The sequence below is a fragment of the Pelophylax lessonae genome (assembly GCF_965119305.1).
Source record: "Pelophylax lessonae genome assembly, chromosome: 6".
Taxonomy (NCBI): Eukaryota; Metazoa; Chordata; class Amphibia; order Anura; family Ranidae; genus Pelophylax; species Pelophylax lessonae.
In genome coordinates this window covers 266,344,780-266,367,171 of record NC_138773.1, presented here as the reverse complement: position 1 = coordinate 266,367,171, position 22,392 = coordinate 266,344,780, and the positions used below count along the sequence as shown (strand labels likewise).

The window sequence follows — 22,392 nt, the reverse complement described above, 5'->3', positions numbered from 1 at the left end:
TTAGGCCGGCAATACACAGTTCGAATCTCAGTTCAGCAGGAACCAGCCTAGATTCCATCCATTAATGGGCAGACTGAACGTATGATCAACTTGTGGGTACAACCAGCCTTCCAGATTCTCTTGCAGTTATCGCTAGCAGCTTCTATAGCTGCTAGTGATAATTACTGTCCTCTCCTGGCAGGGGCGCTTGCCCCCTCCCCAGCAGAAGGGATTCCCCTGTCAGCACTGTCATGTATACAGAGATATCAGTCTTGGCTTAAAGTATAACTAAAGGCAAAGACCCCCCTCACTTTGTGTTTTTTTTTTTTTTTTTTTCTCGTTTTTAGCTAGAGGGATTAGAACTGCTGTCGGCTTTTATTGCGGTCTGTGCCCCTGTTGGGGAGTGTCATCTTCTCTCCAATTGTCTTGTTTGCCAGGATCATTGAGTGTCGGTTCACACTGGTACGATGCGGGAGTTCTGCGAATCCACTGCGGGTTCCCACATCGCACCCGACTCGCAGGCTGTTCACACTGCTATAGGCCAACTACCGGAAGTGTCAATACAAAGTTAATGACCTCTCCAAATTAAGTGTAAATGTCAGACAATTCGGACAGGAATTGGAATGCGTAGGTGTGAACACTCAAAAAAAGGGTCCTGCTCAGCTTTGGTCCGAACGCGATGCAAATTCAGCCATACAGCATACAAGCTAGCTGAATTTGCATCGCACAGACATTGCATGTGATTTGCAGAGCGGTGCGAATCACCTGCGATGTCTGTCATCGCTATAGTGTGAACCAGCACTGAAAGTGAAAGAAAATCCCAAATTCTGAGTTCTCCCCAGAATCCCAAATTCTGAGTTCTCCCCAGAATCCCAAATTCTGAGTTCTCCCCAGAATCCCAAATTCTGAGTTCTCCCCAGAATCCCAAATTCTGAGTTCTCCCCAGAATCCCAAATTCTGAGTTCTCCCCAGAATCCCAAATTCTGAGTTCTCCCCAGAATCCCAAATTCTGAGTTCTCCCCAGAATCCCAAATTCTGAGTTCTCCCCAGAATCCCAATAGAGGGGAAATCCTCTTCAAATGGTGGGGGTCCCCAAATTGCTTTGGGACAGGCAGTGAAGGGAAATCTCCCCCGATGTAAAAAAAATAAACTGACCGGGGCTTAGAACACTCCCTATTTCCAAAATAGGGGGGGGGGGGGGAGAGTTTTGCCTGTAGTTTAACTCGTTTTGCTGTTTGGATTATTTTAACTCTTCGCTGTCTTTCTGGTCTGTCCTGGCGGTCAAATGCATATCTACTTTACCTAAAGCTGAATTCCAAAATAGGATTTTAGGATTTGGGGGGGGGGGGGGGGGGCGGCGCTTAACCTAGTTTTGCCAGATATCTGCTCTGACTGCCTCTTAGCAGTAGAAGAGTAAGTTCTCCCTGCCGCAACCTTCTGGGACATGACGCAGGTTTAAGAAAGCTGCGGATTCATTCACAAAGTGCAATGCGGCTCATGAATGCGCAGTGAGAAGCATGCTGTAAAGCCACAAGGAGTCACCACCAGCTTTCCTTAGTAAACCTGCCAGAGACTGGCGAGGAACTGGCCTGAGGGCGACGCTGGATCCTTGGAACAAGTGAGGTGATGTGTGTGGGTTTTTTTTTTTTTTTTTTACCACTCTTATAACATTTTGGATGGCCATAAACTAAACGGGTAAAGTAAACCTGTTGCAAGAAACACCAGAAAGGCAGCCCCCCTGCTGTCATGCACTTGTTCATTACTTTAGGCGCTTTTCCACTGCATGGAACCGAACGGTTCGGCTTGTTTTTGTGCTTTTCCACAGCTGGTACCGCATGGTACGGTGTAGGTACGGCGGCACTTTTCCACTGCATGGGACTGAATGGTACGGCTCTCTAAAACAGTACCACCTCGATTGTGGTTCCAAGAGGTACCATACCAGTACCATAGCCCACAATCCTTTGCATGCAGTCACTACTAGCCACTGATTGGTCAGAGAATCGTTGTTTTCCCACCCACTTAACTTTAGTACTACTTTAGTGGAAAAGCAAACCGTACCGAACCGTTCCAACACCGTACCATGGGGTACCAGCAGTGGAAAAGCAAGCAGGGCCGAGTAGAGCCGAGCCGGTACTTGCAGTGGAAAAGTGCCATTTGAGTCACTCACTCGGAACACTAATGTAGATATTATTCTGGTTGAATGGAATTATTGAAACCAGAGGGTCACCAGGCAGTTAGCATTTTCAAAAAGGGGTCAACAACTCTGTATTTCTTGCGTGATAGGTTTCTGGTAGTTCACATTGGATTTGTTAAATGCTTTGTATCCGGTCTGACTTTTAAAAGGTATAAGCCAACCATGGCTTTCAAAGGAATTCCCGCAAATGATTCTTCCAGATCCTCCTTAGTCGGTTTGTGTTGAAGGTCACGGACATTCTAGGTCTTATCTCCCTCTAGAATTTTGCAATATTTATGATGTGATCATTTCAAGGAATGTCCTCTTCCTGTTGGTGAGAATTTTTATTGTCTTGTCACACGGAGACATTGGAGGATGAAGGTTACCGCTGAGTTTGTATTTCTCCAGTTATGAAATGTTACAATCTACCTGCATTCAGGTTTAGAAACTGGCTGCTCCTTAGGAGTGATTTAATATGGAAATTTCTGAGTTTCTTTTCTAATCCTTTTTTCTCATGTTCTATTTTAGTACGGAAACATGAATCCCGCAATGATGGGTCAGGCCATGTCCCATGGAGGCTTCTATGGACAACCTCAGTACGCTGGAGGAGACCCGATGTGGAGCTACTTCACAGCAATAGCTGGACAGGTAAATCTTTTACATGGCAGGTATTTAGATTTTGGGTTGTACAACATGGGCCTCATTTATGCCTCCTACACAGGTTCAGATAATTGTACAAAAATCAAAAAAAAAAATTGCTTTCGAATTGATCGCACGATAATCTGATCGTTGGCACACAGCTTTCGACAGCCGATCACAACTTTTCGTCCAGCAAAATCCAAAGGGACAAACACTAAAACGTTTGTCGTACGATAGCCTAGCGAGTGACAATTGTTTAATCAGTACAGTATGCGTCCGCTAAAAATCGATAGCCAAAGACCTTGCATGGTCAGAAACAAGAAAAAAGCCTGGCTGCCATTGTTTTTGTTTTGCACTGTCTGATGTGTAGCTACAAAACCAGGAAGCTTTTCCAGAATCGTACGAAAAAAAAAATCATACGTTTAGTACGCATTGTTGTACTAGCATCATGCAACAAAATGTGAACGATAAGTCGTCTGATTATCTGATCGTGTGTACGAGGCAGTGCGTACGCGTGCATGCAAAGCACCCAAGCCTGGGCCAGATGCTGTCATCTGGGGAGGCAAGTGCCATGACAACATCCTTCTGTCTTGGCTTTGACACTGAGGCTAAAGAAGGAAGGACAAGAAACTTATAGATCACGTTCAGTGTCCATTTTTATCATTTAAAGAGATATTAAACCCAAAAGCAAACCTTTTTGTATATTGTGGCTTATCAATTCTTCGAGGATGGTGGTTGCATTGGGTTTTTTTTTTTTTTTTTTTTTTTTTTTTTTTTTTTTTTTGGCGCTTTCTTAATTTTTCATCTGGCGATCCAGCCAGTATGTCTTTCTGTTTTTCAAAAGAACAAGCTTTCCAGCAGAATATCCGTTGAAGATGAGCCACCTGCCATTGACAGGGGTTTTAAAATGTTCATCTTTTATTTTCTTGCTATTATAATACAGGATTTTTATAGTGCCAACAGCTTTTTTTCATTATAAAGGAAGACAGTACAGTAAACCTAGTTGTATTGTATTTTAAGAGGGCCCTCTTCATAAGAGCGTACCATCAAATGTGTAGAACATTTATCCCAAGGGGGGAGGGACATTTTGCTGTAACTCCTTTTTAACGTGCGAGCTAGAGTTTGGCTTTAGTTTTAGTGTTCTAAATCTGCTTGTGCATCACACTCCACTCCACCCAGACTGACAATGCTTCTGTCCAAAGGCACCCCCTGTGCTCCTCTAAGAGTGGGGGTGCTCTAATACAGCAGGTGTTACTGGCCAGATCATCAGGTGAAATGAGGGGAAAAACCTAAAAAAAAGCCAATGCAGACACCACATCTGTTGACTGGTAAGCTGCGCTATATTACTGTTTTAGGTTTGATACTGCTTTAAATCAGATTCTTCGATGTTTGTTGGGTGCTCTTTTTTGGATTGCATAGGTGAGCATTAAAAACCTGACAGCGGTTCTAATCCTTTACAACTCAAAAAAAAAAAAAAAAAAAAAAGTTTTGCCTGTTAGTAGTTCCTGTTTCATGTTTCATGATGGTGTTTCTTTTGTTATGTGAACAGTTTGTTCCATTGTAGGAACCAGTAGATCTGGTGTGGACAAGGAAGTTCCCTTTCTTCAAAATAACCAGCTTGTGAAAGGTTTACAAATGAGCTTTCTCACACATTTCATGGTTCTGTTTCCTCTGATTAGTAAAGTATTGATCACTTCCTCATACTGGAGGGAGCTTGCATTGAGCGGAATGCAGAGGCTGGCAACCTGAAAGTGCTAGTTTTCTGAGTTGCTTTCATCAGATATGTGAATATTTACATTTTTGGGGTTGTATTTAATATGTGCATAGAGAAATCACACAAATACTTAAAAGTATAATGTTTAATAAAAGTAATGACCAATACAAATAGAAAATATAGCAAGAATACAAAAGATGTACATATTTTTTTTTTTTTTCTTTTTTAAAAATCATACTTGCCAAGGTGGATGCAGCATCGGTCCGAAGCTGCATCTGTCCCTCGCCGGCCCTAACACTGAGAACCGAGTGATCGAACGCTGCAGATTGATTGGTTCCCGCAGCTCCCTGCTAACTCCCGCAGCTCCCTGCTAACTCCCGCTATCAGTCAGCAGCTTCCTACTCTGCCACGCGTGCACCAGAGCGCTGGGCTGTGGAGGGGGCGGAAACGGCTGGCTCAAGCTGAGCCGAGTGCCGGTCTAGACATGTGAGCGGATCTCGACTTCATTGTGGTGATTTTGCCTGAGCAACAGCTGGACCAGCTCTGACACGTCAGCTGACAGTGGGCTTTAGCCCACTGTCTGATGAAAATGAGTCACAGGCTGTGATCCCCAGGAAAAGTACAGCCAACTGAGCTTTGGCTCTACTTCTCCTTTTAACTAAAGATGCTGTTTCGCCACAGAGTCCCGTCTGCTTATGCAACGTACATAGGTGATCAGATGCATGATTGCCAGCTCTGAGGTCTTAGGTTTTGGCTGTGATAATATAGGACTTGAATGGAAACAATGGTCATCCCACCCCCCACAGGAGCCAAATCTCCTTCAGAAAATGGCACATTCCTGAAAGAGTAGACTGGCTTGTCCTTATAGTCAGTTTACAATCCCATTTACAATCACATTCTTTTGGTATGTCAGCTAAGGTAACCAGATTATCCAGGATTTTAGAGGCTTTCCTTTAAATTTGTGAGGCAACTAGACCACTAATTATTAAATCTGCAATTTCTCCATCACATGCCCTGTGCATGATTGATGCCACAGCCATACATGCATGCATACATACATTTTCCCCACCAACCCTTGGTGTCCAACCCCTGCCAGCCAAAGACGTTCATAAATGCATCCCACCACAATATCATAAACTATAACTAAAGGCAAAAGTTTTTACATTTGGATAGTGGAGATGGATTAGAATTGCTGTCTGTGTCCCCGTTTGGGAAGATTCATCCTTTCTAATTGTCCTGTTTTTTTTTTTTTTTATCATTATTGAAAGTGACAGTGAAGTCCCGAATTTTTAGTTGTTCCTAGAAAAATAGAGGAAACCTTCCAATGTGTACACTAGTTCTGGCAACCTGGGGGACCTCAAGTAATTCCTTTTTTAATTTTGTAGAGATTTCCTAGCACCTCCATTTTGGCAATGGGACAGAAGGTGAAGAGAAATCTCCACTGGGACACAGTGGGCAAAGAAATTGACGGGTTATAACCTTCCCTTACTCTATCCAAAATGGGGGGGGGGGGGGGGAGTTTGGCCTATAACTCTACTTTAAAAATGTTGAAGGAGGGGGTGTCCCCCCCCCCCCCCCCCCAAAAAAAAAAATGAACTTGTTTTCTGACTTGGCTGTTTCTGCTCATCAGCTATCCTTTTTTGTTGATGTATTTTATGTGTGGCCCAAGACCATTCCTCCTCTTCAAATCTGACCATCAGGTCGAAATGTTGGACAGCCTGTGTAGAGGGGCCCCTTTCATCAAAACTTCTGGGTATATCTCCTGCATGCTGTGGCTCCCCACATATTACTAGCATTTCCTTGTAGATTTCTCTGTCCAGACATCTGCCATGTGGATTTGCTATTTTAACTACCGCTTGCTGATTGCCTAACCTACATTTAACCGCTGCAAGTCGGCTCTCCTGCATGAAAGTATGTACCTGTACCTCATTTCGTGCAGGAGCTCTAGGGAGCATGCGCCGCTGGAGGCAGGATTGTGGGCTGATTGGCTACAGGGTAAGCAAATCAGTGGGTCTAGTGGGCTAGATGTCCGTCAGCCGCCCCGCGATCGTTCCTGAGAGACACAGATTGGTGGTCTGCCTTTGTAAACAAGGCAGATCGTCTTTCTGACAGGGAGGAAAAAAGATCTTGTGTTTCTGCTAAGCAGGAACACAATCTGTTTTTCCCCAGTCAGACCATCCCCCACACAGTTAGCAAGCACTCCCAGGGAACACATTTAACCCTTTGATCGCGCCTGATGTTGACCCCTTCCCTGCCAGTGTCATTGGTACAGTAACTGTGCATACTTTTTAGCACTGATCACTGTAAGTGATCACAAGTGTCAGGTGTCGGATTTGTCGCTTATAGCAGCCTTTACTAGTAAAAAAATTAATTAGAAAAAAAAAAAAAAAAATATCCTATCGTTTGTAGGTGTTATAACTTCTGTGCAAATCCATCAATATACCCTTTTTGGGATTTTTTTTTACCAAAAAGATGTAGCAGAATACAAATTGGCCTAAGTTGAACAAAATTAGATTTTTTTTATTTTTTTAACTTGGGTGTGTTTTTTAATAGCCGAAAGTAATACTTTTTTTTATTTGTTTTCAAAGTTGTCGCTTTTTGTTAATAGCGCAAGAAATGAAAATGTCAAATATCACCAAAAGAGAGCTCTATTTTTTGGGAGGGGAAAAAAAGGATTTTTTTTTTTTTTTTTTTTTGCACTGTCACACGACCGCGCAATGGTCAGTTAAATAATGCTGTGCCATATCGCAAAAAATGGCCTGGTCATTAAGGGCCCCCTGCCCTGTGCTATGGATCCATCCTCCAAACCCCCGCAATAACTGCTCTGTGTAGTGGGCATAGTGTCAGCACCAAGGATTCCTCGAAAGAGTCCAGAGCTTTATTCCGTACTCGCATGATTCCGTACTCGCATGATAAATCTATAGCAACGTTTCAGGGTCCCTTCATCAGGCAAATGCTGAAATGTAACAAAACGTTGCTATATATTTATCTTGTGGCCACGGAATAAAGCTTTTTGGACCCTTTTGAGAAATCCTTGGTGTGCTGATGACATTTCTTCACTTTGATTATCCACGGTTTCCAAACTATGGTCATTACAGCACCCAGCATCCCTGAACAGCCCCGGTTATCTTGAATGTGTGCATGCGGAATATTGCATTCAGTGGCATAGGGGGTCACAGGACCGAACCATAGCACGGGGACAAACAATCAACACTGCCAGAGTGTCAAATGCTGTAGGCTGTCCTACTGAATGGAGCAAAGATTGGAGACGAGGGCTTCTAAAAAAAGAGCATAATCTCTATTGTAGAGTACTTTCAGCCTTTATCTAAATCTAATATTTTTGCGTGGTTCTGGGTAGGGGGCAAATGACCCGTTTCTTGATGTTTGTCAGCCTGAACTAACTTTTTAAATCCGCTGCCGCTTTGTGTGCCCACCTTCAGGAAAAATGTGCCTACGAGTTTGTGTTTCAAAAGCCACAGCTGGTCTGATGCATTCTGCTGTACTTGCTAACATGGCGACTTCATATGCAAAGTTGGCTTTATTATGTCATTGTTAAAGGTGTCTGGTTTTGAATGTGAAAATAATAAACAAATGGTGCTGTTCTGCAGGATGGTGAAGTAGACGCTGAAGAACTACAGAGATGTTTAACGCAGGCTGGAGTCCATGGGACCTATACTCGTAAGTCAGCAACGTTCTTGGCTGTAATTCCAGTACTGGGCACATGCAACATTGTAGGTTTTAATCCCAGTAAAGTTTGGTAGATACCAGAAAAAGCGGTTAGAAGCCGTTGCATTAACAAATGAAAAAAACTGGTTTTCTGCTTTTCTGAAATTGCGTCGTACTTCTGAATCCGATGTGGAAGTGCTTTGAGTTGACCATTCACACACTTTTTTTTTTTTTTTTTGGCAAGTATGCTTTACTTTTTTTTCAGAATATATTTTGTTGTTGTGTTTTGTTTATGCTTTTGCATACATTGTGGAATTCAATAAAGCTATTCAAACATTGTTATTGGAAGTATGGCTCTTGAACAGCCACCACCTGATCCAGGAAAGTCTTGCAGCAGTTGGACAAAGCTTTCTGACACATGCCACAGATTCCGATATTTCTTACTAGTACAGATTTTAGAAGCTGTGGCTGCAACAGATTCTAGACTGTCCGTTTGCAATGCTGGGAAGCTGTCATGACTGACTGCTTCCTGCATGGGGTTTTCTGGGTATTACAAAGCTGGTGGCCACTGGCTTCCTAGCACTAACGTCTCATGCCAGGTCCCATTTAGCATCCCCCCCCCCCCTGCAGCACTGTGGTCTGCAGTAGCATAGGTCGCAGGACAGAGCCATAGTACATGGCTGGGGACGCAGTGCATCAGCGCTGCCAGAAGTGTCAAATGCTGGAGGCAATGCAGTGCTGGCAAGCGGTCATGACTGTGACAGCTTCCTGTATGGGGCTTTATGGATATTACAAACCTGGTGACCACAGGCTTCCTAGCAACTGATGTCTCATCCTGCGTCCCATTCAGCTGCTAGCCACTTGGTAACTGTTAAACTGTCCTCCGACAGTCGCCGCCCACTCACAAGTCTTCACCAATGGGTATTGACCTTTGCTCCGCAGGAGTAGCTAGGCACAAGATTTGTTAATAACAAAAGCTTTTAGCATAGACACACCCCTAGGGGCTGTCCCCTTAGTCAATACCTCCCTGCACCAGCATTCCCAACTCAGTTTGATCTTGCCTAGCTTAAGAGTAGCAGGCTTTCCTGTGCTGGGGCTTCAGTCTCAGCCTTCTACCCTTTTTTTTTTTTTTTTTATTTTATTTCAAGTATTTTTCTTTTCTTTACTAGCTGTTATTTTGTCAGCTTTAGTTTAGGGATCTTCGGATGAAGATGATCATGCGGAGCTGGGTCTCGGACTGGCCGCCCTGGATCCCAGGGCTGAGGGCCAGATGGATCCCCAGCCTGCCATCGAGCGTTGAGCTACGGTTCGCCCTGGCGCCATGAACGACCCATCCCTGCTCGCTGCAGGGATGCTGCCTGTGAGGTGGCTACCTCACTGGACGCCATTCTACGGTCTTGTGCTGCAGTCCACAGCGTCCTGGCTGCGGCACTCCCTGTCGTCTTGATAGTGGTTTGACGCTGGAGACGGCTCCCCACGCCATCCGGTACGGTAAGCACCTTCTGTGTGGGGACCATCTGTGTGGGTGTCAGTCTGTGGCTGTGTGTACCCCCATGTCTGTATGAAGTGCGGGCTCCCTGTCAGATCCCTGTATGGGTTAGCATGCCTTTGTGGGCTGCGAGGGGGGGGGGGGGCCCTCCCGCTCTGCTGTGAGTTCTGTCTGGGGCAGATTGGGTGCAGACATGCTTGAGCGGCGGCCGCTGTTGCGGCCCGCCATTTTTTTGCAGAAATGCTATGGACGGCCCTGTCTCTGTACAGCGCTGTGTTTTGGCGCCACTCGCCGCCATTTTGGCGGGCCGCGCTCGTTCGAGCACATGTCGGCGCCATTTTCTTGTAGCCTCTGTCCCTCAGCCGAGCGGACATTTTTGCGGAGCCTTGATAGGCTATATCAGTCAGCCGGTTATTGCATCACTTCCTCTCTCTCTGGAACAGCGATCGGTGGCAGCAGCCTGTTTGTGCTCTCTCCAGGTTTTTCCTTCATTGTCCTGTCATTCCTTGCTCAGTGTTCTCTATCCCTGCGGGATCGGTGCATACAGTAGTGTACGGTGGCCTGCGCTCGCCGTGGTGTTAAAGGGCCAGTACCTTTTTTTCCTTTCATAGCTGTGGGCATGGATTCTCAGGATAGCTAGTTTCCCCCCTCCCTGGTGGGGGACCAGGGGGCTGCTGCAAATCACCGCAAATCAGCGCAGGTTTTTCCCTGCCCTGCAGAATTTCATCATACTGTTAATGAGCAGTGGCGCAATTTAAAGAAGCCCTTTACAGTGCCGAATAAGTTTAAACTGCTTTATCCGTTTGCCCCTCCACCGACGAGCGTTGGTGTGTGGCGCCTCAGGTGGATCACGCGGTAGCCGTTTTAAACAAAGCTACTGCGGTTCCTTCTGAGGATACCCCGGTTTTCCGGGACCCTACGGACAGGAGGTTGGAGTCTCTTGCCCGTCATGCCTATATGGTTGCTGGTTCTATGGTTGCTGGTTCTATGCTAAAACCTATTTTTGCTTCGGTTATGGCGGCCCAGGCGGTTGCCGATTGGACGAAGGTGCTCAGGCGCACCCTGGTGGCTGATTCGGCTCCGCCTACCACGTTGGCTATGGTGGATCAAATCCATCAAGGAGTCATGTACTTGTGTGATGCGGACTTGAATTTAGCTCCTTTGGCTGCACGCCTGTCCAGCGTGGCGGTGCTGAACCGTCGTCTTATATGGCTGAAAAGTTGGTCGGTCGACCAATCTTTCGCAAGACGTTGGCGGACTTTACCTACGTGGGATCTCGCCTTTTTGGCGAGGCTTTGGATACTCTGATCAAAGGAGTTATGGGGGACAAGAGTACTCTCACCCCAGAATCCCAAGCACAAATCTTTCCGTGGCAAACGGAACTCCTCGTTTAGGCCCTCTCAGGGGTCCTTTCGTGCCTTTCGGTCGCAATCCAAGGGCAAGCCCTTCAAAGGCCGAGGCTCCCAGAAGAAGCCGTGGGCGGGTAAGCAAAAATCCGGCCAGTCCGGTTCGTCAACCCACGCCAATTCCGCCTGAAGGGGCGCCCTCACCCGTTTCTGGGGTGGGGGGACGTCTGCGCGGTTTCCTCCAACCTTGGCTGTTCCGCATTCAGGACAGATGGGTTGAGGAAATCATTCGATCTGGTTACAAGATCGAATTTCTCTCTCGGCCGGCGGGCAGATTTTTCCCCTCAAATCTTCAGCTGTCTCCGGAGCACTTGCAGGATCTGCACCTGGCGGTGCGGGACCTGCGGGCCCAAGGAGTGGTGGTTCCGGTGCCTCATCGGGACAGATTTCGGGGGTTTTACTCCAATCTGTTCACTGTGCCCAGAAAGGAGGGCAAGATGCGTCCGATTCTGGACTTTAAAGCTCTGAACCGCTTTGTGCGGGTTCGCAAGTTCCGCATGGAATCCCTGCGCTCAGTGGTGGCTGCCCTGAGTCCGGGGGAATTCATGGCCTCCATCGATTTGAAGGATGCGTACCTGCACATCCCCCATTTTCGAGGGTCACCAAAGGTACCTTCGATTCGCCATTGCGGAGGATCACTACCAATTTGTGGCGTTACCTTTCGGTCTCGCTTCGGCTCCACGGGTTTTTACCAAGGTGCTGGTGCCGGTTCTGGCCCTGTTACGAGCACAGGGCATTGCTGTCTTGGGGTATCTGGACGATCTGATAAGGTCAAATGCCAGCCAGAGTCTGGTGACCGACCTGTCCACCACGGTGCAGACACTGCAAGAGTTCGGTTGGACTATAAACGTTCCGAAGTCAACTGTGTCCTTCGGTTCGACTTCCCTATCTGGGGATGGTTCTGGATTCTGTTCAAGCGAGGGTCTTCCTGCCGGAAGACAAGCTCCGGACACTTCGGGACGAGGTCGGGTCCCTCAGGACCGACCAATACTAGTCTCTCCGGACATGCATGAGATGTCTGGGTTTGATGGTCTCAACTTTCGAGGCGATCCCTTTTGCCCAGTTTCACATGCGGGGTCTCCAGGCGGAGTTTCTTGCCGAGTGGGACGGGCGACCGCAGTCCCTGGATCTGCGGATCTCATTGTTGCCCAGTTGATTCTCTTACTGTGTGTAAAGGTTCCTTTCTCTGATGTGGGTACTGCGTTGCCTTTTTTGCGGCTGCGTCTCCCACCCCTCAGGTCTACACTGCTTTGGGACATCCCATTGGTGAAGACTTGTGAGTGGGCGGCGACTGTCGGAGGACGTAAGAAAACTGAATTTTTGTAAAATCTTATCATAAAATTCCTTTCTCTGAGTCCTCCGACAGTCGCCGCCCCTCTTTTGGGGTTTTTGTGTACTCTTACTGCTATGCTACCAAACTGAGTTGGGAATGCTGGTGCAGGGAGGTATTGACTAAGGGGACAGCCCCTAGGGGTGTGTCTATTCTAAAAGCTTTTGTTATTAACAAATCTTGTGCCTAGCTACTCCTGCGGAGAAAAGGTCAATACCCATTGGTGAAGACTTGTGAGTGGGCGGCGACTGTCGGAGGACTCAGAGAAAGGAATTTTACGGTAAGATTTTACAAAAATTCTGTTTTTTAAAAGCGTCCCCTATGGAGAGTTTTAAGTACTGTAGTTTGTCACCATTCCTCGAGTGTGCGCAATTTTAAATCTTGATATATCTATTTGACATAACCTACCCTTTCACATTATACAAAAAAAGCTAACTTTGCTTTTTACTTCCCCCCCCCCCCCCCCCCCATTGAAGTGTATTTAAAAAATAAAGTTTTTAAAAGACTGCTGCGAAAATGTGTGACATAAAATATTGCAACGACCACCATTTTATTCTCTAGGGGCTCTGAGAGAGAGAGAGAGCAATATATAGATACAGTATGTATGTGGGTTCCAAGTAGTTTTCTAGCAAAAAGTGCTGATTTTAACCTGTAAGCAATACATCTCAGAAGTGGTTAAAGTAATATTAAAGCCGCCTTTTTTTGCCTTTTTAAAATAACAAACCTGATCTGTGCAATAGTTTTGTGCAGAGCAGCCCAGATCCTCCTCTTCTTGGGTTCCATACCAGTGCTCCTAGCTCCTGCCAGGTGCCCCCACAGCAAACCGCTTGCTCTGGGGGCACCTAAGCTGGTGCATTTCCGACCTGCTGCTGTGTCCATTCACACATGGCTTGGCCCCGCCCCCTCAGTCTCCTGACTGGCTGTGAATGACCGCAGCATGGACATTGCTGGATCGAGAGGGGTCTCAGGTAAGCATTACGGTGGGCTGGGGGGCTGCTGTACACAGGTTTTATTTACCCTCATATATAGAATGCATGAAAGTAATAAAACCTTGTGCCTTTAAACCACTTTAAGGTCTCTTGAAATGATTTGGATTTGAGATTTTCCACATGCGCTGTATATATCTAAAAATGACATGCTGAATACACTGAGTTTCCTTTTTAACGAGTCCCATCTACTCTTTGCCTGCTTGGTGTGGAGGAATCCACCTTGTGAGCTGAATAATTAGTCATCCATGTTCAGTCGGCGGCCATGAAAATGGTTCCCTGGAGGTTTTCCTGGTATTGCTGCGAGTACATGGCTAAATCCTTAATGGCTTTTATTTTATAGACTTCTTCTTTCATGAGTTCTTTAGGAAAGCTTTTGTTCCAATAATTGCACACAAGTGTATTGATTTTTAGATATTGGTTATACTAGTGTGCTTATGACAATTCATAAATGACTGCTAGGACATCTAGCACAGTGTGCCTGGTTAAATATTAATGACTGAAGAGAGTGCTCGGGGTTTCCTGTATATACGTTATCTCTGTAGGGTAAAGGTATGAGTGTGACCTGTGTATATAGAGCAATTGAAGTCATAAACTGGTGATAAGCACAGTCGGTAAATGTATCGTCTCCACATAGGAGATCCTTCATACATCGGTGGGTTGATTTTCTAGAGCGTGCAAAATCTGGTGCAGGTGCGTATAGTCACCAATCACCGTCAGGTTGTTCAGTTAAAGTGATTTTGTTTTTTTAAAAAGTCATTAAACTTACCTCTTCTGTGCAGTTGGTTTTTCATAGAGTGGCCCACATTCTCTTCTTGGGTCCCTGGCTGGCGCTCATGGCCCCGCCCTCCTGTTGAGTGCTCTGACAGCAAGCAGCTTGCTATGGGGGCACCTGAGCCGAGCTGCATTCACACACGGTGCTGCGGTTCAGCCCCGCCCCTCTCTCTCTCCTGATTGGCTAGCTTGACTTTGATAGCAGTGGGAGCCAATGACTCGACAGATGGGTCTCAGCCAATCAGGAGGGAGAGTCCCGGGCGGCTGAGGGACTCCTGGACAGAGATGGGGCCCAGCTAAATATTAGGGGGTGCTAGGGCGGCTGCTACACACAGGCTTTTTAGCTTAATGCATAGAATACAATAAGATAAACCTTCTGTCTTTACAACTCCTAAGTTTTTACAAAACCTGGAAGCTGATTGGTTTCTATGCAGAGCTGCACCAGATTTTGCGCACTCCAGTTTTTTTTTTTTTTTTTTAAATCAAACCCGGTGTGTCCTGGGCAACCAGTGATCTCCCAAGCTGTGGGGTTTGTAACCAAAAGCTGTTAGAGGACCAATATAGGAACATTTTGTATTCTGTATATATGAATACATTTTTTCCTTTTATTTCCCAGTTGTCACCAGAATAGGAAATCTTCTAATGAGGAAAATTTTTTTTTTTTTCTTCTTGTCCTGTTCACTACAATGTTGCATTTAACACAACACAGGTCATCACAATGTTGTAGTGTGAACAGCACACACAAACTGCTTTCTTTTTATGGGATCAATGCGCTGACGCAGATTACTGCATGTTTAAAACGCACATGAAACGGATTTGTACGTCGGTTTCTCCTGCGTTTTATCAGTTGGTGTGAATTCAGCCTTAAAGCAGAGCTGCAGTCCCTTTTTTAAAAAAAAAAATATATATATATATTCCCCCCCCCCCCCCCCCGACTGTTTTTACATTTACGTTGGACTACATTTATAATTGTATTTATGAAGGTTACTGTAAAACTGATCTCGGAAGCAGGCAGGGGGGCCATCTCTTCTGTGGAAATCTCATATCAAAAGCATATTCATATGAGATCGACACCTTCTACATGAGCGTTGCGCCTGACAGACTCGTTTTGATCAGCGGGGATCGATCCACCAAATAGAACACTGAACCATATACAGTGGATAAGTGGTTAGCACATCCACCTGGCAGCGCTGGGGTTGTTGGTTCGAATCCCTACCACGACACTACCTGCCTGAAGTTTGCAGGTTCTCCCTGTGCCTGCTTGGGGTTCCTCCAGTTTCCCATCAACACTCCAAAGGCCTACTGGTAGGTAGATTGACTCCTTTCTAAATTGTCCTTAGGCTGTGTATGAATGCGAGTTGGGGGACCTTAGAGCCCTTAAAGGCAGGAGCTAATGTGAATATGTATATTTATCTTCATTTTATTTCTTCCAACAGCTTTCAGCCTGGAAACTTGCCGAATTATGATTGCAATGTTGGATGTATCCTTTTCTAAAGGTCTTTTTGTGTAAGAATATGTTGGCAGGCTTGTACAGTAAATGGCAGAATAAGTAATCATGCTTTCTCTATACTCTTTATATCTTTCTCAGTAACTCAGGCTTTAGATGACCTTTTTGGCTTTCAGCAGTGACAGCAACCAAATTTATGTTCCGTCTTCAGAGAAGACCTTCACTCAGAACCATTCATTGTGCGTTGTGCCGCTAGTTAGATACAATAGAAAAAGTTCAGCTGGCAGTGTCTTCCCCTCACTGATCCGGATTCTGCCAGTTGGTACAAGGTGTATGATCAGCTTTGACACCTGTTTGGATTGCTCTGATACAAAAACGATTGTCTCACCATTCTCTTTTCAAGATAGGTAAATTAATAAATGTCGTCTATGTTTACTGATAAGATCATGAAAACCTCTACGTTTCCTTAAGTCCAAATCAGAGGGACCATACAGGCAAAATGGGCTTCAATGAATTCAAAGAATTGTGGGCAGCTTTAAGTGCCTGGAAACAAAACTTCTGCACATTTGATCAAGACAGGAGTGGGTCAGTGGAACCCCATGAGTTGAACCAGGCCATTATTGCAATGGGTAAGTAGTTACAAATGAGGCTGTTATTTATGATCTTTGACTCTGAGTATGAGATCTTAACATTCATTGCATGCCCACAGCAGATTCGTTTTTGCCTGAAATGTTTAAAACCCACTCATTTTTACATGCACTTTCACCCCCTTCCTGCCCAGGCCAATTTTCAGCCTTCAGCACTGTCACACTTTGAAGAATTACAGTAATGCAATGCTGTACCCATATGAACGTTTTTAGCAATATATTTTCGACGGCTTTCTTTTGGTGGTATTTAATCACCACTGGGATTTTCCATTTTTTTCTAAACCGGAAATTCTGAGAATTTTTTTTTTCTTCATTTTCAGTTATAACCTTTTGCAACAAAGAAAAAAAAAATATATATACTATTTTGCAGATGAGGCGGCACTGATAATCAGTGTAAATGTCCCATCACCAGAAAGCCGGTTATCTGCTTTTCCTTATCTCAGTAAGAGCCCATTCACACTGCCGTGACTTGTCAGGCTGACAAGTCACGGTCCATTGAGTAGTACAGGACCGGTTCTAATGGGAGCGACGCAAGTCGCTCCGACTTAGAAAAAGGGTCCTGTACTACTTCAGAGCGACCTCGGAGCGACTTGCATAGACTTCCATTATGTGAAGTCCCTGCAAGTCGTGGTGCACGCGACTTCACAGGTTGCCCCCCGAAGTTGTCGCCTCAGTGTGAACCGGCTCTAACAGTGCTGAAAGGAAATGCCGATAACCGGTATTTGTGTACATTTGATCAGCTGTGATTGGGCAGGCTGATCACACATGGTAAAGACCCAGTGTCATTAGCGCTCTCTACCCTGATCAGTGATGCGCTATCAGAGGGACACAGCTCACCATCGATAATGCACCGAGAATAGGATGAAGTCCTCCCAGAACAAGAGCGGTCCTGCCCAGCCATCATTTTACAATAGGCTGGACGGGAACAGGTTAACATGCATTGCCCTGTTTCTTCAGACTTCTGATACATGTTGGAAGATCTTATTGAGTTAATCGAGAAGCTTTAGGCCTATGGTAAAATACATTGCAGTTTATATACCATCCAATCGCATCTGACGTGCTGGTCCAACATAGTTAGTTTTTGCACTTAATAGACATGGAGGCTACAGTCAATAATAATTTTAGGCTGTACTAATTTATTATGGAAAAATATCAAGCACAAATCCCTGACGTGGCACCACATCCATAAACATTAGGGAAAAGCAGAAATTGGAGGTGGTGGTGCACTTGACCCCAAAGAAGTGAATACTTAACCAATTATAATTTCAAAAGTTTATTCACAATGATTCATTTTAAAAACTCATAGAAACAACAGTTTCAGATTGCAACAAAATGATATAATCTTAACGATGAGTCAGTTATTGCAAACAAATCACATTCATTATACTGATATTGATACAGCAATTACAGAGCAAATTCTTATTTGTAGTAATCTATAGACCTAGACCCTCTACCGTTCAAGACCCAACATCATTTGGGCAAGAATAAAGAGGTGAAGTAGTGACACTGGGATTTTTCTCCAGCATTAAGCATTGGCACCATTTGTCCACAGCATAGCATCTAGAATTGTAGCTTTTAATGGGGATCTTCCTCTTAAAGCAGGATGCCTGCATGTGGAATGTGTCTGATAGGGACGCTATTTTTAGCCAGCTGATAACTTCTATTATGCTGCATGTTCTGCCCGTTTCAAGAGAATGTTTGATAGACATATACAGCCAGCTCAGCTGGACGTGTCGATCTGATTAATTGCCATAAAGATTTTCCTACTCTGTACAGGACAGGCTCATTAATCATTATGATTGGGTTATATGCAGTTCTTTCAGGTGATTGGACATTGACAAAAAAAGGAAGCTGTACGGCCATACCCCTATATTGCCACCCCCCTCCCAGCCCATTCCAAGCTAGCTTAGTTTTCGGCTAGTGTCTTTGAGTAATGGTCCTCTCTGTTGAGGGAAGCTTACCTTCTTAAATGGCAGTTCCTCTCTATCTAATATTTTAGAGAACTCTATCAACCATCTGCACCATGCCCAATTCAGCTCTTCATGTAGCTTCTGCAAAAGCTGCAGAGCCTTGGGAGGCACCCAATGCCCGTGGATTGAAGAAGTAAGGCTGGCCTGTAATGTTTGACATGCACTGGATCTTGGTGTGGTTGCTCTTCTTGCATAGTGCAATGCCTGTAGTTGGCTTTAGGTTGTTTTTACATGTCTAGGTTCTGCTATGAACCAATTTTTATCATTTCAAGTCTTTGGACTCTTAGATTTTTGCAACTCATTGGACTGTATAAAAGTGGAGCAGAGCCCTGTGTATTTAAGACTGAGTTAACCCCCCCCCCCCCCCCCCACTCTCTATGATTATGGCAGCATACTGGAAGTGCCATTGTTAATTTACACTTTGTGGGCCTTACTTTAATCACACCTTTGCACCTGTTGAACCGGTGAATGCTGCACTTGCTCTGCTTCATTTTTAGTGGCGTTACTGCAGTCGTGCGCCCAGCAGCTTCATCTTTGCAGATGGGACTTCTAAATCTCCCTCTGAGGGCACATTCCAGCAGCTGTTTTTGCAAAACTTGGATTACTGCCAAGTAATGTGTTTTAGCATGTGTAAAAGCCCCCCCCCCCCCCCCCCCAACATATATTTTCTGAAAGCACATAAGCAGTAGAATAAAGAGGTGCTACTGATTTTTTTTTTTTTGGCCCCACAGTAGTACACTAAAATCCTTATTTGCAACCACAACATAACATACAAAATTCCTGCTAATTTCCTACTAAGGCCTTGTTCAATGGGGTGTGCTAAAGCATACGGCCAGGCCAGGTTTACCCACGTAGTGATACACAGGTGTTCTGTGCAGGCAGTCCTATCCATGTCAACTAGAATGAAACGGCTGCAAGGACAGATCAGACATCCATGTAGGTGCATGGTCCCAAACACAAACCATGTAAGTTCAGGGACATACACCCACATGGATGTCAAGTTGGGAGCAGTGGCTGTATCGTTGCAGCCACAGCTTCCCAATTGACATGGATGGGACTGCCTGCCCAGGAATGCACTGATCACATCACGTGCATTCCTGTGCAGCTGCTGTGTCCCAAAGCCTGTATGAGAAGACTAGGATGCTTGGATCTTTGGTTTGTTAGCTGAGCAGGACTTCACTGTGAATGGTGTGGCTGCCCTACAATGATTTTTTTATGGAATGTGTGCTCATGCATACCTCCTAATATATATACTTTTTTTTTTCTATTCATATTTTAAGGTTACAGGTTAAATCCAAACACAATTACTACCATAGTGAAGCGCTACAGCAAGAGCGGCAGAATATATTTTGACGATTATGTTGCGTGCTGTGTGAAACTTCGTGCCTTAACAGGTAAGGTGGTGGCTATTCTGCTACTAACCTTATTTATGTGTCTGTGTGGGTTTTGCAGCTTCAAAGAATCCAGAGGGTAGGTATGTAGGTTGCTATTGTAGATCTCTTAAAAATTTTTTTTTTGCTAATCCACTGGCTTCAGTACTTTGTCTCTATTCTGGAACAAGTATGCCCATCAAAAGTTCTGACTTCACTCCCTGCAAGCTTGGTTTCACATCAGTGATCTGGTATTGGTTGCAGCCAACATTTTCAGGAGCAGGGCTGCAAGAAATTGATGTGCAAGATTTAGTCTATTGTCCCATATTGCTTGGTTTCAGCAGATCCTGCTATGAGGTGAACATCTCAGACATTTTACATTTTGTAAAGGTCCTGTCTAGGAGCAGGAACCACACAAAGTATCGGACTGTACCAAGCACTAAGATAATAGCTAGCATCTCACATCAATACCTTGTGTCCCGATATTTTGTCCTAACAGTTAGTAACTTGATTTAGGACCGGTTTAGGCCATCATAATTTACTATGTGATGTTTAAAAACAAAATCCTATTTCACTTTCATTCATCGACGGACACCGCTCCTGATCTTCTTAACCATTAGGTTATACTGGCCCCTACAGGAGTAGGACAATGGGCAGAAAGTCTGGCTATGCCTATGGGTAGTCCCAGGGGGTATACCCCTATCTCTGCCAGGGGGTATCTCTCTCTGTCTCTGTCTCTCTGTCTCTGTCTCTCTGTCTCTCTCTCTCTGTCTCTCTCTCTCTGTCTCTGTCTGTCTCTGTCTCTCTCTGTCTCTCTCTGTCTCTCTCTGTCTCTCTCTGTCTCTCTCTGTCTCTCTCTGTCTCTCTCTGTCTCTCTCTGTCTCTCTCTGTCTCTCTCTGTCTCTCTCTGTCTCTCTCTGTCTCTCTCTGTCTCTCTCTGTCTCTCTCTGTCTCTTTCTTTTTTTTCTCCTTGTCGGGAGTAAGGACCTAGTTCCTTGCTGGGATCTCTGGTCCTGGCAATTTTTTATTTTTATTCATTTTTTTCTTCCTGGGCTGTATTTGTCCAGATCCAGTGATCACCAAGCGCGCAGACCTCAGATTCGCTCTAGGTTAGCCGCGACCTAGCCTATAGTTCTACTTTAGGAATAACATCTTGTTAAACCTTATTTCTCTATCGCTCATTGACAGACGTAGTCCTCTGTGATTCAACACCCTCGGGTTATGCTGCCCTCTACAGGAGTAGGACTAGACAGGAAAGAAAACGTTCTGGCCACACCCTAGGGGCAGTCCCAGAGGGTATATCCTCTCTTCCTGCTCTAGCAAATCAGTTTTTTTTCTGTCTAGTTAGGAGTAAGGACCTAGATACCTTGCTGGGATCTTCGGTCCTGGCAGGATTTTTTTCTTAGAAAAGATTTTTTCGACAGCTTTTTTTCTCCAGTGTTCCTGTGAGATCTTCAAGCAAGAAAGCTGAACTGGGCGACGGGCTGGATGTTGAGATCCAGTGGTCACCCCAGTTCAGCCTACGAGCGCGTGCAGGCCATAGCTCCGCGCTGGGTCGGCCGCGACATAGTCCCACTGGACGGGGACTGACCCTGCGAGTTAAACGTCTCGCTGAAACGCCAAAGACCATGAGTCACGGCGTCCGTGTTGGTCGACAGCCCTCCTACCTCGGTGGAGAGGGGTACTGTCAGGAGTTGGCGCCCGCCTGGTTCCGGTATGGTGAGTAGTATGTTCCCCCTTTCCCCCTGACGGGTCTTGTGGTGAACGCGGGCCCCTCTCTGTAATGGTAAGGTTGGGTTCCCCTCTATCCTATAACATGTCACAGATCCCCCTAATTGAGTGTGATTTTTGTGTACAAGAAGCCAGGAGGCTTGGTTTGGGAGCTGACAATCTAATTGTAAAAATGTGAAAATGATTGTAGTCAGTGGCAGTACTAGAACTTTACTGTGATAGTATAAGGTATCCTACCTGTCAGTAGCCACAGGGTGATGTCTATACATGTATACTGCATTCCAGATCATTCCTCCAGCTAAGCAGATGCCTCCCAACGGCCACGGACCGCATATGGCCCGCCAGGGTCTGGTACCGCTGACCACGATGAGGGTGAAGGGTTGTGAGGCCGAGATCCTTCTGCAGACATGCCGCTATTCTGTGCAGGCCGCCGCCATTGTCTGGTAGATCGCACAAGGCCGCCATTTTGGTGTAGCCTCGTGTCTCCAGCATGGGGGCGGCCATGTTTGAGGTGACTCAAACACCTCATGGAGCCAGGGGGAGGCGCCGGCAGGCGTGTTAAAGGGCGGAGCCGCCTCCTTTACCCAGGAAATAGGGCCAAAGACTTCCTGTCTGTAACAACACAAGCACTGAGCAAGCTGATGAAAACTTCTGTGCATCAGGGATGAGCCTTGGGGTCTCTCTCTTTCTCTTTTTCTCTTTCTCTTTTTCTTTTTCTTTTCCTTTTTCTTTCTCTTTCTCTCTTTCTCTTTCTCTCTTTCTCTTTTTCTCTTTCTCTTTTTCTCTTTCTCTTTTTCTCTTTCTCTTTTTCTCTTTCTCTTTTTCTCTTTCTCTTTTTCTCTTTCTCTTTTTCTCTTTCTCTTTTTCTCTTTCTCTTTTTCTCTTTCTCTTTCTCTTTTTCTCTCTCGTCCAAAAAGGCAGGTAACACTGAGGGGCGCTGTTGCGACTGGGGGACACAAAAAAAAAAAGTTTCTTACTTTGTCATTTTTTGTCCCTGGCAAGTGTCTTGTATAATCATTGACCCTGCCGCATAGGTATCCCCACCTGATCCCCTCAAGGTGGCCGCAGGAC

The 22,392-nt window shown here is 45.4% G+C and overlaps 1 protein-coding gene across 1 annotated transcript in view; it reads left to right on the top strand.

Annotated features, from left to right (window-relative positions):
- GCA (grancalcin) overlaps positions 1–22,392 on the top strand; it is a 75,352-nt gene that overhangs the window by 41,479 nt on the left and 11,481 nt on the right. The window contains exons 2-6 of the mRNA XM_082259979.1: positions 2,681–2,800; positions 8,114–8,183; positions 15,593–15,636; positions 16,085–16,232; positions 19,501–19,614. Of these exons, the coding sequence (XP_082116105.1) occupies positions 2,681–2,800; positions 8,114–8,183; positions 15,593–15,636; positions 16,085–16,232; positions 19,501–19,614 (496 nt within the window). The remainder of the gene's footprint in view (positions 1–2,680; positions 2,801–8,113; positions 8,184–15,592; positions 15,637–16,084; positions 16,233–19,500; positions 19,615–22,392) is intronic.